This window comes from Anoplopoma fimbria, chromosome 22 (assembly GCF_027596085.1).
Source record: "Anoplopoma fimbria isolate UVic2021 breed Golden Eagle Sablefish chromosome 22, Afim_UVic_2022, whole genome shotgun sequence".
In the NCBI taxonomy this organism is placed as follows: Eukaryota; Metazoa; Chordata; class Actinopteri; order Perciformes; family Anoplopomatidae; genus Anoplopoma; species Anoplopoma fimbria.
The window spans coordinates 9,427,522-9,445,118 of NC_072470.1; the positions used below are offsets into that span (position 1 = coordinate 9,427,522).

The following is a 17,597-nucleotide window of genomic DNA, read 5'->3' on the forward strand; positions in this document are numbered from 1 at the left end:
CCCACCCTCCAACCCCAAAAAACCCAAGCTCCAGCCCCTTTTTGTTTTTCTAGGCCTCTCCAAACAGTGCTGGGAACCAGTCCGACCTGGTCTGACTGAGGCCACAGCAGAAGATAAACACTTCTCTTCACGCATACTACTCCTTTACAAAAGAGCCCGGGCTTTAGAGTCACTGTGGTGGTGCACAGAGTAAGCACAACACTTCCTCGTTGGTGAGGACAGGGTCGAAGGTCAGCCGATGGATGCTACAGGGTCAGAGACCTTTTCTGCACAACATAACTTGTAGTACAACGTGCAGGTATGCGTGGATAAATCCTGGGTGTGTCTAACTAAGATAAGGGTTTCCACCTACACACTCATCTTAATGTCCATCATATAAACCTGGTTTTGTTTGGCCAAGACACCTTTCTTCAGGTTCTTCCGATTACACAAACCAGGTTCCTCTTTACATGGCGTTTAAGAAATCAAATAGCTTGTGAAGAACGATTGTTGCCTGGATACCTAAGCCTTTAAAAATGGCCACAAGAAGTTGGGAAATCAGTCACTGCCGTCATATTTCACGGCTATCTATGTATTTCTTTTTACATTTATATGTTTGGCACATAAGTGAATTTACCTTTCAAAGCAATGGTAAAGTAATTTGATTACAATATTAGAGTTGAATTCATTCCTCCATTTAAGTAACAACCTTGACACTGGTTTGTATAATACTGAGAGCATGCATAGTATGATTTAAAAACACTAATTCCATATATTTAGGACAGTAACATTCTTGCAACATTCTTGCAACTTTGCGTAAAAAGAGTACAGGATAGTGAACTTTTACATGACAGTTATTTCAAAATTATCCAAGGGTGAATTTCCAGAGTAAAAACTATAACTAGTATGAAAACAGCATGACATTTGGAAGACCCAAAAATCATCATATCACACCCTCAGCATCAGCTCCACTGGTGCAGCAATCACACGCCTGATTAGTGCCACTTTTGCAAAGGTTCAGAATGAGGCTGAGTTGTATTCATGCATTCATTTCAGGTCAGTTGTGCCTACTTAGCTCACAAACCTACTTATGCAACCACACTTCCCAAACAGCGTCCCAAAGTGCTTCTTTTTTTTTTGCACATCTGCTGCAGGCTATATCTGTTACACCCTGTCTGAAGCTTCAGCAGCGTGACTGCACTTGTCAAACATCCCCACACATCAACATGACATGTTCCATCCACTGCCAATCTGGGAAGTCCAAACCTATTGACATGAAGCCGCAAACATGGGACTGCATGAAGGATCAGCCACGATGTTTTCATCCAGGACTGATGTTTTATTTCTGATCGCCCTTGGGTTATGTGGTGCATAAGGAAGTTGCCTAATCAGTAAAGAGGATGTGAAATGTCTTTAATGACACAGAAACATCAGACTCCGGCCTGTCCCTAGGTCTGGCTTTGTTATGACTAATCGTGCGATTGGGTATTGCATCAGATGAAATGCTCTGGTCTATGTTTAGATTGCATTTCTGCTTGGTCCCTTTCCCTCCTGGAGATAAGGAGAGGAAGTAAAGCCCACGGCCTCCCTTGGATACAGAGATAGGGAGGGTTATAGGAAATTGAGAGTAAATGATTAAAACGGATGATATCAGTGGGCCTGATTGCCCAGACCCGACGCAGAAAACACAGTCGCCGTGTTCCTGCGGGTGTAGAAAGTGTGAGGGATGACGTAGTGGATGGATCGGATGTGATAAAGAATAAGCAAACACATTAAAAGCCAGATATCAGGGACGTTCAGATAAAAGCCAAGCAAACTGCTGCCTTTGACAGTTAACACAAACCAAACGATGCTTAGTCTTTTTTCTCTCAGATGCATTTAAAGGGGAGAGTTTGAAGTGTGGTAGTATGAGGTACTGATCCATAGAAGGTGTAATACAACAGTAACTGGAGAAAAGAGTACAGAAGCAGCATGGGAGCAAGGTAATGTACTGCTGTGGAAGTATTTTAGACACCTAACAAAATCAATATCAGTTTAGGCGAATGCTATATTTAGAAAATGTTCACGTCTTTACTTTGCCATACAGTATTCCTCAAAATACGCGACTTTAAGGTTTTTTTTAGATAAAGCTACACATCATAATAGGTAGGCTGATGAATTGAAGTGCTCCTTTGCTTATGTTTATGACAATTTAAGGGCCTTTCTGCTACCCATTTAGGACTGTCCCCCTCCCTCCAGTGATTTACACCAAAAGCAATTACTGATATGTTAAACCGGTTTCGGTGTTGACCTATGCGGAGTGACACGTGTCAACGCCTATAGTCCAGCACACAGCCCCCAGCCGGCCGGCCATCCAGCCAGTCGGCAAGCCGGCCAGTGGGGTGGAAAGGATATAATCAAAGGAGGCCAGGAGGACGCTGACATCTGGGAGTCTTTGTGCTGTAGGCCTAATTAGATGCCAGGGTGAAGGGAGGAGGCGCTGTGGGACGTGTGTGTGTGTGTGTGTGTGTGCGTGCGTGCGTGTGTGTGTGTGTGCAACCAGAATGGGGAGGTTGTCTGAGGTGGGAGGGGAGGTGGGGGGGGGGGGCACCCTTTTTTTAACATCTGCTCCAGGAACAAGGGAGGACCCAGCTGAGGTCACACAGCCCCAGACAGCTCCCCCAACTGCAACGGGGATAATGTGAGAGGATAACAGCTTAATGATAACACTTAAACCCATTGAGAGATCGCTGTACAGGAAAACAGGGCTGTGAGCCTCGCGGATAAACGGTGATAATAAGCCCAGATTGGCCATGAATATGGATCGTCATGGCTCAGGTTTGATACTGTTCCTTTGTAAGCGGAGAAGAATTAGGCAGCTGTGCGTTTATTGCAGTCACCAGTCAGTCGTTCTCATCTTAACTTCTAATCCTCCACATACAGTGAAGGTCTGCTGAAGAAAAACACTGTTGCTCCGCCCTCTGGCTTTTGACTTTTCCAGTGTTAGACGGACCACACTCCGCCACAAGCGACAATACTGCCCTTTGTACCTCATACAGTCGGGCATTCACATTCACCCACGCGTATATTCTCATTTCACACTAGGCTAAGAGTCGCCACAAGTAAGAAATCTTTGTCACGGTAAGTTCAAACACAGATATCAAGTGGGTGAAGTGTGGGGCTTGAACTTTGGCCCCCTTTTCTCATGAAACAAAACCTTTCATTGAGGAATAATTACAGTGGAATTTGCAATAAAAGAATGTCTTACATTTGCTTTTTTTCCTCATTGTGAATTGATTTAGTCATGGTTTATACATTAAACTATACAATACATTTAAGCAAATATTTAAATGGCCATCTGGATGAGAAGAATGAAGGAGGGGAGGATTCCAGGCATGCATTGTGCATGAGTCTTCAATTAGTGCTCACATCTATTATAAACCTACCGAAAAAACAAAAAGGTCTCAGAAAGAAAAGCCTCTTGGCCAAAACAGTGACTCGGACCTCTATGATCAATACCCCGCCGCCCCAGAAAAGAGCAATGCCAGGAAGTGCCAGGGCCTGGATGGGATTGGACATTGATTGGTGCACCCCCTTTTTTTTGCCCCAGGAACCAATTCATTTAGTCTCCATGCCCCCGTGCATGCCTTGAATGAGGGGGGAGACTGAAACGGGGTCAGCGTGGAGACTTCCCCTCTCAGTTCTCTCTGTATTTTTCTGCTGAATGATTCATCCAGATTGCCATGTCCATGGGAGAAAGAATGAATGACCGGGAAGATTATACGTTTGAGTCTCGCGTTTAATTCGCAAGGGGGGAAGTGGGAGGGGACGTTCGGGGTCCATTCATTGAGGAGGAAATTGAAGCATGCAAGTGTCTGATGTGGGGTTTTAATGTGCAGAGAGAGAGAGAGAGAGAGAGAGAGAGAGAGAGAGAGAGAGAGAGAGAGAGAGAGAGAGAGAGGTCCATCTGTATTCTAGCAGCACAGATGGTCCATGCTGATCGGATGTTTTGCGTCCCTCTGCTGGCCAGCTTGTCTGATCCTGCCTCTGCATGTGTTTACGGTACAGTTGGCACGACGACCAACTGTAGCCTGGAACGGCCCAACGTGGAATTACTGGGTATGGTAGCCTCGAACAATAAGTCGTATTTCACACTGGTCTGTTGTTGTTTTTAAACTGTCAGCAAACAGATCATTAAACATCTTTTTCTAAATGTTTCCAGTGTGCACTCACTCGTGGTTGCTGGGTTTAAACCAATGCTGGTCATCATAACAGCTTTTAAGTATTTATCACATGGGTGTGAAAAGGAGACGCTTACTGTCAAGGCTAATAGGTCAGTTTAACAGTCCCTTTAAAATGAACTTTGATGCTGCAAGAACAGGAGGATCTTTTAATTTTTGTCACATTAGTCAACACCAGGCAGAACATGAGCACAGAGGTTATAATTTAAGATCATACTGCATGAGCTTGTGAGTCTTTCCTGCACTTAAACATTATTAGGGGAAGTATTGACTTGAATTAGTCACAATATTGTCCTCAGGTAAAAGTGGGAGCTTTGTTTGCGTAACTGGGTGTCCGTACACATGGCTCATGTCAGTATTTTCTAAAGGACAGCCTATTTGTAGCTGAATAAACAACATATGTCCTTCGAACACAATGAGGAGTACAGTTGTTAAGGGCGGCTTAGAAATGGCTGTATGGATGTGGATGATTATTTTCTATTTTATTTTTTAAGGTAATCAGTTGGTCTTAATTTATATCTGGACAAAAAGGTTTTATGAAGGGCCCATCACAAATTCTCAGCACTTTTAAATTGTTTGTTTTGTCCGACCAAAGGTTTTTAATGTACCATTACTCTTAAAAGCAGGAACAAATTGACTGAAGGAGTAAAGTTAGTTTGTTTATTTAATCTGTGAACAAACGGAGCTCCTCTTTATGCTTTGACAGTCACAAAGCTGTGAGACATGCAGGAGCACCATGAGGCATTTATACATCATCTGTTGCATGTTCGCAATAAGAACACAGATATGTGACACGTCGTTCTGCATATTTAATGGACTCCACTGTGCTTATATTCACACCCATCACCAGATGCTCCAGTTCTGTCTCGTCAAGTGTTCAGAGATTTAAATGTTTCTTTTTGGTAAGTGATACATAATTTGCATGGGGCCCTCTCTGCTATTCTGTCTCTTTGAAGAGAGTATTATCAATATATGACTTGTCAAACATGACTGATGCTCCATCTGAAGACCGGTTCTCTCACATATTATACTACGCAAACACCTAAATTACTTCCTATACAAAGCATGTCAGACAAGATAAAGGGAAACAACCTGCTCACAAGAAAACGTGTTTTTCAGACACCTTTAATGATAAAGATTCTGCAAGCCGGGACTTGTCTGAGCAGCTTTAAATCTTGTTTAGTCAGCAGTACTTAGCGGGCAATTTAATGTGGGGGTTTAAACAGGCGGGAGGGGGTTGGAGGTCTAGTGGAAAAAAAACTAAACAATGAATACAATGTCGTCATCTTGTTCATGAGGGGAGTCCCTACAATTCCCTGTGCTTATCCCACCAGATGCGTAGGATGCTTCAATATACATCCTGGGGAAGAAAATGAAGTGAGCTTCCTGTTGAAACCCAGCGTGCTTCAGCCAGCAGCCTGACTCTCTGCTGAACTCTCATGATAGCTACAGGTAGAAAAAGAGCCAGAAAAATATACTCCAAAGGCCCGGGGGTGATGCATGAAGCCAAGAGAGGGCAGAGGAATTTTCCGACTGTTATCAAAATACACAGCCTCACTTTGGTATGCAAGCATCAAGCTATTGGCAGCTCACTAAAAAAAAAAAAAAAAAAAAAAAAAAAAAAGAAATGAACACACACATTTCATCAGCTGGCTGCTGACAGCTTGAGCAACAACAGTGTTCTTGTGTGTTTATCTCTCTGCATGATTTTTCCTGTGTGCAGAAAAAGTTCTGGAGACATCAGCTGTCACAGTTGAGCATTAACTGGATTTAAAAAAAACAAGCACAAAAGATAAATTTTCTCCATTAAAAATTGGCATTTAAGAGGTATTTTAGCCAGTTAAAGAGGTTTTCTCTGGTAAATACATAGTATGGATTGTGATAGTTTGTTTACATAGTCTTAGGATGTATCTTAACACTTTGTGCTTAAACAAACATAACATTTTAATCTAGAAACCATGTTTAACTAGCTAGCTATCAATGTGGCTACATCCCTTTTGGTGCAAAGTTAGAAGGTTACTCTGATTAAGCAGTGACTTTTTGTTGTGTTTCAAGCTGTTATGAAACATTAAACCTAACTTGCAAAAAGGGCTAAAGTTGGGCTAGTTTAACTAAATGAAGCCATACTTAATGTTACTCACCAGTGAAACCACCAGTACTTGTTGCTTTAATTGATTAAAAATGATGTCCTTTGCCAATATGAACTCAAACTATTCAAACAAATATTTGACACAAGCTTAACTTGACCCATTAAAGGCAATTAGCACTAATTAGCAACCTTTTTCATTTAGCTCTGCACCCACTTCTCCCAGACTTTGAATGGAGGTGAAGGAGTTCAGCCTCCCATAATGTCAGAAGACAGACAAACAAGCAGGAATCCAAACTTACTCTCCGTCGGCCGGATCCTCTCCACTCAACAGGTCTGCAGCCAGCTCTCCAGTTCCCAGACTCTCAGAGGTGTTTTGGTTAGGAAGACAACCTGATGATGTGGAATTTCCTTTGATGGCAGCTGAAAACATGCTGTTGTAAATTCCCCTGCAAGTGTTGCAGAGGGGGAAGCCACACACCAACACACACACTCTATCTGTGCTGGCGCTGCTGGAAGTCTGCATCAACACCCAGAGAGACTTGTAAATAGAAGGGAGGGTGGAGGTGGTGGAGGGAATGAGGGAGGCAGGGAGGGGAGGGGAGGGAGGATAAGGAGAGTGAGGAGAAGTTCCACATTACATCACCAGCAGCTGTTGACAGGCCTGTGTTTATTAACTAACTGCCAGGGTGGAGGAGTCGCAACACATGCCCCTCACACACACACACACACCCACCAACAGCATTGACAAGACAAGACAATGATCACACCTGAAACACTTGAATTAGAGACATGGAGCTATGTGCAAGAATCAACACGGATGCATGCAGACACGTGGATGCATGCAGCACACAAAAAGTTAAAATACTTCTATGCTCCAAATCTCTTAGAATCCAACGTTTTGGTCTGATGGTGTTGCCCGTCATGCGTTTACTCTGGCTATGAGACCTGCTGACTGGACTAGAAGAGCTGTTTTTCCTGACTCAGACAGCAGGAACTGTAATGGTAGTACTGCAGATCGAGAGCTGCTGCTGCTGCTGATGCATTCCTCAAGTGTCTCGGCTTGGCAGAGCCAGCAGCCTGTATTTCTCTTCCTCCCCTTCTCCGTCTCATTTAAATGGAGGCACATGACTCCCAGCTTTACTGCCAAGTAGACTTCTTTATGCCACCAGCACTCTGCTTTTCATTGGCTTCTCTGCAGGGCACTCTTTAGCGCGTTACATTCCTCGCTGCCACCCATCCTCACCGCCCACAAGAAGTCCAATCAACCTTATCCCACATGGCATTTGTAGTTTATTTTTCCTCGTTTCATTTTGTTTTATAGAATGCATGTATTCCCTTCAAATAAACTTTTAATTCTACGTTTCAAGCCGGCTGCCTGGGTGTGAGAGCCTTTTAGCTACTAGTTTGTCATCCCTAACCCACTGAACAAATGCTCTGCTTCAGCCAATCTCTGGTGCATTCCTCATGGTCTCAAATGCAATCATTTCTCCCGTAATTCCATTCTGTTATGTTGCATTCTTCCCCTCTAAGCTCACTGCATTGCAACATTGTTCGCTCAGAGACAGAGTGAGTGGGCTGACGACGTCGCAAGACTTTGTGCTGTGAAGTACTGAAAGATCAACAATCTCATAAATAAATGTTTTTAGGATGAGAGAGGGGAAATGCTCTGCAATGTGAAGAAAATAAACACAATAGCCACAATTTTAAAAACAAAAATACATATTTTTCCAACATTTGGACATGACAGTCTTCTTCAGGGTAATAAGGGACAGATACTGGATGTTTTGTGTCACAGTAACATGCTTTTCCTCTACACATAAATCGTGTTTTTATAACAATTTATGATCAGTTTTGGAGGTAAGCTAACAACCAGACAAGGAAAAGACCCATAATTCCAAACCAGCCTTTCATCATGGGTATTCAATTAAACCTAAATGTCACGAGCTAATCAGATACAAAGAAGCATTGTATTCTGTTAACTGGCATCACATTTTATGAGAAAGTCAATATTAGGAAGAGTTAGCATTTGATAAAGGAACACTTTGAGTTCTTAATTGCAAGCTTGTGATGTAGCCTTTTAATCTAATAAAATCCAGAATGAAAGGAATGCCAGATTCAAATTTTAAAGTGACTATCATGCAGAAACCAAATTTCAACAGTAAATATGTAGATAAATGTTAAAAGACACCAATGTCTTCACTGTCAGCACGTTTACCAGGTGCAGTTTATTTTTTTGTTTTTTGAGCATGTTCATTTGTGTGTAAACACTTTTGTGGCAACTAAAATCCCTTTTATTCCTAAATCCGTTCTTCCTCCTCCACTCGCTCTGATATGCTCTTATCTTGGAGTGGCGAGAGCAATAGGAGAAAAAGGACACCAATTTTGGGGAAAAATTGTCAAGGCCCACAGATACAAGACAGATGTTTTTCAAAATGAACAAAAGACTTTATTGAAATAAACAAAAACGCAGTGTCAGGAGCTGTTGAGGAAAGGATATTAATGAACAAATGAAAATATCAAACAAATCAAAAATATGAGTAAAAGTCATTCTTAATAACAATCTTAGCTTAAAAGGCATTAATAAAAACTGGAGAACCATAACACAACTTGTAATCCTGTCAAACGTAAATTAAGCAAACAGTGTAAACTAAGCAGGTCACTGGTTCGGAGGCAGACCACACTGAAGAGTGACCAGGTGATTTTACTCACCTCAGGAGCAGTCTACTGTGGTTTCACATGCATGGGATGGGAGGACCTCACCGCGGGGGCCTCGCCTCCCGCCAACGACTCTCTGATTCACTGAAATAAAGGGGAACAAATACAAAAATCAAAAACAAACAAATCCTGTTGGTTTTACAATTCAGCTCAAACTAAATTCCCCAAACAAAAATGGCAAAACAGCAGGTGACCCTAAAAAGGGAAAAAAAAAGGGCTCAACATTGCTCACCATGCTGCACAATCTCATGACCCTACTCACCTCCTGATATTTGGCACCAAAACATGGAGTCACTCAAGGTAGGAACAACAACAACAGGGTTCCAACACTAGAAGAGAGAAAAGTTAAAGGAGTATGCAGTTTATAAAGGTTAGCATGTTAACTGACCATTTCATCTACATACCTGTAACTCCAGACACTACCAATCACCACAGAGGACAGCAGCCAAAAGAGTGAGCCCAGCCCAACAGGTGCTCTTTAAAAATCTATCCTTAATTGGGCAATTGGTTGGGGGAGGAGCCAGGTTTGAAGCTGCTTTCACCAACACTATACCTTATGCTGCATTCACTGGCAGGGGAGAATTCATTTTTTTATTCTCATTGTGAGGGAGCTTAACTCTAGTCAGTAGTGATGATTTATCAATTTGCACAAACTTCTACCTATTGCAAGCTGCAGTTTAGGGCCAAAACCTTGCACATGCAAACATCTTGACCTGCAGCACACCCGGATCCATTCCAGGCATGAGGTCCAACTCTTTCATGTCACAGGTCAGAGCCCTGCAGGAGCACCGGGGGAAACTATTGGAGAGAGGAAAGCCATATATATTCTGCAGCTGTGCTGAGAGGATGCAAGGAGACGGGTCAAAGCGTTTAGTATGCATGCAACAACTCAAGGAGCTCCAGTCCTTTACATTGCAACCATGCATACTCTCCGTGGAAGAAACTGTCATTGCTCAAGGATAAAAACCATATCCTTTTTTATATTTCTCACATAGAAACAAGTATTTTAACATCCATAGGTGAACGGGTCAAATATGGAAAGACTCTTGTGAAAACACACCAGAAACACTTAAAGGCAAACTGATGCATAAATAGATAAACACCCATTTGACGATCACCCCATCTTCTCTCAGGTGTGTGAGGCTGCTTTATCATTCACCCACAACACCTCCCTTTAGGATTGCTCCCTGACATTGTGGTAAATACCAGAGCAGTCATAAAGCAGTCAACTCTGGAATACTTACAGCTCCTTCGGTGTACCTGTTTTATGGAGAGCATTGTCTCCTTTCAATGGGACATTTTGAGCGAGACTACCACAGACGTGTAATCTAAAAACCAGACGATCCCAAAGGTCTACATGTGCTGCAACGCTGCCAGGACCGAGGGAACATAGATATGAATTTATGAGGAAAACAAATCTGACCTTCGCTTTTGAACATGAAAGAGAGAGACAAGTACAGTGCATACGGTAAAGATTTCATCTTCCACAAGTGGAGTCTGCGCTGATGTCAGCTACTTTGAGTCCACAGGGGATCCAGCTAAGAACCACAATGTAATGTAGAAAAACATGGGAGACATCCAGCTTTGACGTCGTCAGCCATTTGTGTAGTCAGAGATATATGGTGGTGATAAATTAGGGTAACTCTCCAGATGCTGTTCTGTAGATTCACGTAACGTCTGATAGTATTTCACATTTATTCAAAGTGCCTTTTCAGTTTTTTTTAAGCAGCAAACAAGGCTGGGCATCCCGCCAAGTCTTTACTGTACAAACTGACTTCATTTCATTGAGTTATGCTTAATAATTTCCTGACGTGGACTACTTTCCATTTGTCTCGTCCCTGTCCGTGTTGCAGGATCGATGGCTGCTCGGTGGAAGTGAGGACTGTATCTTATGGCTGTCTCATGCCATTTTCTCCCCCCTCCCTGAGGTGAGAGGATGGGAGAGTCAAACAAATAGGCCTTGTGTTTTCGTCCCGTGTTTGTATGCAGTGCCACGACCAAGTTCTCCTCCTCTTCCCCCAGACTAAAGACAAACCCGAGCAAACCCCCGCCACCGCTGCCTTTCACCTCCACCCCCCTCCTGCTTCTCTTTCTCTCTGATCAGAGCGCTGGCAAACACAAAAAGAAGGCAGAGAGGCAGAGTATGGGGTGACGGTGACGGTCCCCCATGAACGTGCACAGATTAGGGCTGAGGCGATGATGAAGGCGGCCGGGCAGAGGTGAAGGATGAAGGGGGGATGATTTGAGGAGAAGAGTAGGAGTGGTTGCTATTTCACGGACGCCAGCTGGGACGAGGAGTGGCATCCCATCGCTTTTCTCTCCGTCCCTTGTGCTTTTCAATGAGAGGTATTGTGTGAGCTGCAGGAAGGATATGCGGTCCCATTTGGCTGTCATTGACATGTAAAGAGAGTGTGGCGGTGACAGCTGACGAGATCAGCGGCCTGTAATTAGCTCAGGATGTAGGAAAGTGTCAAACACATACACACACACACACACATCAATAAATGTATCCACGTATAGAGATAAAAAAGGAATATGTAGAGTATAAACAAAACGCAAAAACTGCCAAGACTCCCATGCCTGTAGGTGATATTATGAGCTATCTGTTAGCCCATGTGGTCTGGCCCAGGGGTGGCCCACATATCTAATGAAGAAAAAAAAAAAAAACACAAAGCCCCGAAGTACTCAGGGGAGAAGTTTGGATGCACAACTGAGACATTCATCCACGGGAGACACAGGTGTGATAAGCCGACTGTGAATAACGGCTCAGTGTCATCACACCTCATGAATCACGTCCATGCTGATTGTGGAATGTGCTGAAAAGTTTCTTGGTGTGTTTTTAGGGGTTGATATCATCCAGAAAACACAGTGCTGTAATGGAGATTAAATCCACATTTATACAGTTAATGCATGTTCTTATAAGTAGAACATATTAACAGGCGGGTTTTTGTCTTTTAAACTCATACAAAATGACACAAAGCATCAAATGTATTGCCTTAAAAAAAACTCAGCTGATGACGAGCATCAATGGAGGTGCACTGAAGTTTCCAGAGACGCCATTCCAGTTACTTTGCAAGAATTTACTGTCAACAGCTTTTTCTGTATGGTGACAATTTCCAGAACTCTCCCTAAAAACCACAAATTGTTGTTTTACTCCATACACGTTAAACAAAAGAGATACAACGTGTTAATCTGTCGGTTTAAGGGTGTTGAAAGGTGTATTTATTTATCTTTGGACAGAGCCAGACTCGCCTCTAGCCTTTATTCTAAGAGAAAGGCTGATTTTGATCCTCTCATCTCTTTCTTGGAACGAAAACACATCTCCAAAAATGTTGAACTAGTACTTCAAGCATGGATGGATCTGTGTTATGTTTTATTTATATATGAATTCTCCTGAAAGCAGCTTTAAAGTTAATGAAGCAAGATAGGTACATGTAAATCAAAAAGCAACACTGACCTCGATCCATGCTGTTATGTTTTTATCCTCCGCTGTCCAACGGGCCTCTTCCTGGAGGACAGTGTATATGAGTGTGTGTGTGTGGGGTCGTGGGGGTTCCAACATACAAGTTACCGTGGTGATTAAGCTCCTCTTTCAAACTCGGGGTCTCATCCGAGGGTGGGCCCTTCTCTTTGAAACAGAGGATCTGGGCTTCAGCGCTCGTTCAAAAACCCACCGATGACAGTCGCTGTTAGGAGATGAGAGGAGCCGTGGAAACCTGTCAGCCTGCAGAGAGAGGGAGCTTTGAAGGTGACCCACCAATGGACACATGGAGAAAGACAGATTTGATGTCCATATCTATGTATAATGTACTTCTAGATGGATAGACACAGATATTCTACGTAGAAACAGTGGTGGGAGACAGAGGGTTTCTGACCTGTATCGTGGTCCACATGGAGGCACAAGGACGCTGTTTGTTCTTTAATCTGCTTTCTCAGACCGAGTTACTGCGGCCCTCGTGGGAATCAGACACACAACTCAATCACAGAGCTTCCAAGCACAGGAGTGAATATCAGCTTCTAGGTATATAACCTCCCATTTCAGGACACACTATGAGATGCACCATCTTCATCCGTCACTGCGGAAACACTCTCACGTGAATGGTGCTCCCATTGTGTCAAAGCATTGAAACTAATGTGTCATTTCTTGCAGGTTCTTTAGAAATGAAAAGACAGTTTTCAGTTTCCTATGAGTTTATTTTATTGAGAAAACAACAGAATGAGAAATTTGAGGTTTTTTTTAGTTGGAGCCCTGTGGGATGATAAAGTATAACTTAGCTTACCTTAAAACCCACTACCTCTACTTCACAAAACAAACAACAAAAAGTGGCTCGTTGTATCTCTTTAGTTATAGTGTGCGTTTTCTATCTGATGCATCTCTGCCTCCCTCTAGTGGTGGGAACTAGCTACAGACGCAGCAGCAGTGGACATGAAGACGGACTCATCAAATGTGCTCTGGGTGGTTCTGCAGACAGGTGATGAACTCCTTCACCTCTCTGCCCTCGAAGCAGATCTGGTAGACCGCAGAAAACAGTGGAAATCTGTGGAAGAAGGCTCAACTTTATAGGATGTTTGCATAAGTATATATTTGAGCTGTTTTTCCAATTGGTCCAGTTTGATTAATGTGGTTTTGTTAACACAATGGAACTTTAGATAACATCATTTGATAGCCAAAAGACTAGGTAAGAGTGTTTAACAGTATTTTAAAGAGGTAAAAGGACTCACGTGTTGATCATGTCCTTCTTTAGTAGGAGCTTGTAGACCTCAGCGGAGGTCTGTGGGCCCTGCAGCTTCTGCCCGTTGAGCATCTCTGCCTCCAGCTCAACGATAGACTTGAGACAGAAACAGTTTTAAGGTTGTTTTCTTGATATATATATATTCTGTATATTAAAGTAGAGGTAGGTGGAGTGCTTGTCTCTGGAGATCATGACATAATGGGACTCACCTTGGACGTCCTGACAAAGGCCTCAGCCACTTTGCGGTTTCGCCCCCCGTAGCAGGTGGTGATGAGGTCGGCCACGCCGCAGCTTTCCAGGAAAGTGTCGGAGCTCACTCGGCCTTTGCAGAACAGCTTGGCAAAGGCGACCATCTCCATCAGACCCAGCCTGATCACCGCCGCCTTGGTGTTGTCTCCAAAACCCAGGCCGTCGCAGAATCCAGCACCTACCGCCACGATATTCTGCCATGCAACATTTTGACTTTTAACACATTGAGGCTGGATTTGAATAATCACTTAATATTCATAATATGTGGCTGTATTTACCTTCAGAGCTCCACATAACTCCACTGTGTCACACTCTTCTACGACGGTGATGCGGAAGTTTGGAGTCTGAAGCAGCTCTTTGAAGATTTGGCCATTTGCTTCATTTTTTGCCCCTGTATTGTAGTTTATCAAGAAGAAAAAAAGCACACATTCGCTCAGTATTTGTAAAAAGGGAAGTAACGCTGTGTTTTCGTCTTTGTCTGACCACCACACAGCATTCGCTTCTCTGAAATCACCCTCTGCATGCAAGCAACGTCAGGAAAATGTTGTGCAGCTGAATGCTGAATGAAAAACAGAGTCTAACCGATTGTAGTTTCACAGAACTTCTCATCGGCCACCTCGCTGGCGATGTTGGCCCCCATTAGGACGCTGACCTCGATCTCAAGTTTCTCTCGGATGATGTCTGAGATGAGCTTCAGTCCGTCTGGACCTTCATCGATACCCTGGATGACATAAACAGCTTGTGACTTACTTAGTGCTTATAGAGCGTGATGACCTCGTGGTGATATTGTGTGTTGCTCAACTAAAAAGTCAGGTGACAATATTTTCGTGTTTCCCCTTTTTCACTGTGAGTACAGCTGACGCGTAGAACAATAACAGGATCTTACTTTGATGAGTGAGATCCCGATGGTTCCCTCCGTGATGTGAGGTTTCATCTGATCACACAGTTTGCCGATGAACTGGTGAGGGATCACAAAGACGAGGATCGCTGCTCCTTTGACAGCTTCTGTGATGTCCGGAACGGCGACCTGGAGAGGCAAAGTCAGTCCTTAAATAGAGGCAGATGATTATCAATGTGTGGAACAAATAGCTTGTGGCTCTGCTGCTTAAATACATTAAATATACTTGTATCAAAATAGACCCCTCTGAGATGCACCATCTTATTTTCTGTATTTTTTATAATAATTATGAATAATAGATTTGACAAAACAGAGCACATACATTTAATAAACATCCATAACAATAACCAAAAAGACCCGTAAACCATTAAAAAAAAGTAACACAATATTTAGTATAAGCCCTTATTGTTTCTAACCAGGTCTTAAAGGAGATTTACCATAAATGTAACAGGAAAAACCTCACAAAACAAACTAAAACCCAATTATAGCTCATCTGGAAATATGTCAATATCATGTGACAAATATACAGCACTAACCACAACAAAAAAATCGTGATATTTTTCATCATAAACAAATCAATAATTAACATGAAGCACTATGTCTTTTCTCAGACAATGTGTCTGCTCACACACTTTGTATTTCCTGCTATTTATTCTTCTTTTCTTTTGCACTTGATAGATAAGTAGATGAAATGAGCAGACAAGGAACTCTTGAAGTGTGACACAAAAGACATATGGGTCCAAGTTCTCTTATCATGGTATTGTCACATTGTTCAATCAAAGCGTGCTTCAAGAATGCATTGGTCGAGATGGCATAACCTGTTCAGACAAGATGTTTCAAAACTTAATCTTACCACATTCCTGGGCAGCTTGTGCCCTGGTAGGTATTTGACATTCTGGTGCTCTGTATTAATGATCTCTGTGAGCTTCTTCCCATCGATCATTTCTTCATAAACCCACATGTTTACCATTGGGTCGAACCGGTTGGATGCTTTGACATTGCGCCCGATTATTTTGGCAATGGAGGAACCCCTGGAGGGAGTAAAGAATATGAGCAGACAATTACTGCAAGAGCAACATCCATCAGAGAAGAAGAAAGTCTCATAATCCAATAAGTAGCCAAAGACGCCTAAAACACTGCAGAACCAGAACTATGGGAAACTAGAACATGCCAGAACAGGTTGAAAAGCAAGCATTGTTCAGGTTAAAGACATGTCTGCATGAAAATGGAACAAATCAAACTCCCTTTAAGAGAAACATGCGCACTGTAAATAACCACATGATGACGTCACGCTGATACATTGACCATAAAGGGTCCAAAGGTCATTATTACTCAGCAGCAGAATAATAGATCTCCATTGTTATCTGAGCAAGTATAAAAGCATGATCATGAAGCATATGGTGGTTTAAGATTAGGGCTGCGATCAAAAGGGAGATCCTCAGCATCTGGACCCTTTTTTTTTTAATGTTATAAATAATAACGTTAAGACATTAGACATTAGACTTGCATATTGGTTGTTCGGGTCTTAATCTGCTTTATTGCAAAACCCGGTGTTCAGTTAAACATTGAGTGCATGCGCCTATAAACTAAACCGGCGTTTTTTTTTCTTTTTCTTAAAGATGCATTCATAAGACAGAAGTAAAGTTACCAGTTGCCAGATCCGACGATGCAGACTTTCTTTGCGGGCATTTTGAACGTGGCAAGTCGACTGAACTGTTGTTCTTTTTATCCACCGTCTATTGTAACTTCCTCATACGCCCTATGATTTCTACAACCGATTCACCCCTCCCCTCTCTCTGCACGGATACACCACTCTGGTTCTCAACAGTGGGGATAGCATAATAACACAGTGCAACAAGTATCACAGCCATTTTAACCCCTTTTTGTTAATATTCTCACACTTATTATACATATTGCAATACAAATACACTGTGCAATAATAGTAATAATAGTTTAGTCTGTCTGTATATATAATATTTCAGTTATTGTGGATTCTTTACAGTTTTTATTGCTTATTTGCTATTTATAATACTTATTTTTGATCTTGTTTTGCACTATACCCTATGCTGCTGTAATCCTTTAAATTTCCCCGCTAATAAAGGATTATCTTATCTTATCTTATCTTATCTTATCTTATCTTATCTTATCTTATCTTATCTTATCTTATCTTATCTTATCTTATCTTATATATAACTGTTTTTGCTTTATAAAGCTGAATGTATGAAGTGAGTGCACAAAGAAGAAAAGGAAACATAATGTCCCTGATGTTCTACCGGTCATTTATTATTAAGTATTGACTGATTATTATGGGAACCCGCCCATCACGTTTTTTCTCAGCCAACCGGCGTCAACATATTTAATGAGACTTCCGGTCAAGAGGTTTTTCAAAACAAAGCGCTAATATCCGCTCCTATTTAATACACACATCTTAAACAAACAAACAAACGCATACATAAATTCATAAATGATCAGATAACGTACAATACATCACATTTTATAACAATATATGTGCAAAAAAATAAAAAATAAAAAATATATATATATATTTTTTTAATATGGAGTTGTTTATCTGTTTTATATTTATTTATTTATTTCATACAGTTTAATCTGAAAATGTAGGAAAAATTAGAGTAATATTTATCTCGCTATTCCTTATTTTTTAAAATATATTTCTAAGCTTTTATTGTGAATCAATACGCGGAAGCTTCCGCTCG

The 17,597-nt window shown here is 42.0% G+C and overlaps 2 protein-coding genes and 1 long non-coding RNA gene across 3 annotated transcripts in view; all 3 read right to left on the reverse strand.

Annotated features, from left to right (window-relative positions):
* LOC129111485 (nck-associated protein 5-like) overlaps positions 1-6,718 on the reverse strand; it is a 113,934-nt gene extending 107,216 nt beyond the window's left edge. Inside the window, exon 1 of the mRNA XM_054623455.1 lies at positions 6,588-6,718. Within this exon, the coding sequence (XP_054479430.1) occupies positions 6,588-6,718 (131 nt within the window). The remainder of the gene's footprint in view (positions 1-6,587) is intronic.
* Positions 6,719-9,003: 2,285 nt separating this feature from the next.
* LOC129111553 (uncharacterized) lies at positions 9,004-9,447 on the reverse strand. The gene is made up of 3 exons (XR_008532331.1): positions 9,408-9,447; positions 9,266-9,332; positions 9,004-9,087 (listed from the first exon to the last, which is right to left on the reverse strand). It is a non-coding gene; the product is annotated as an uncharacterized LOC129111553 (long non-coding RNA).
* Positions 9,448-13,182: 3,735 nt separating this feature from the next.
* LOC129111630 (glycerol-3-phosphate dehydrogenase [NAD(+)], cytoplasmic-like) lies at positions 13,183-16,643 on the reverse strand. The gene is made up of 8 exons (XM_054623658.1): positions 16,532-16,643; positions 15,737-15,914; positions 14,872-15,012; positions 14,568-14,706; positions 14,264-14,376; positions 13,946-14,179; positions 13,726-13,832; positions 13,183-13,541 (listed from the first exon to the last, which is right to left on the reverse strand). Exons 1-8 carry the CDS (start codon positions 16,570-16,572, stop codon positions 13,445-13,447), a joined length of 1,050 nt encoding a protein of 349 aa, XP_054479633.1. The 5' UTR covers positions 16,573-16,643; the 3' UTR covers positions 13,183-13,444.
* Positions 16,644-17,597: the final 954 nt, after the last annotated feature.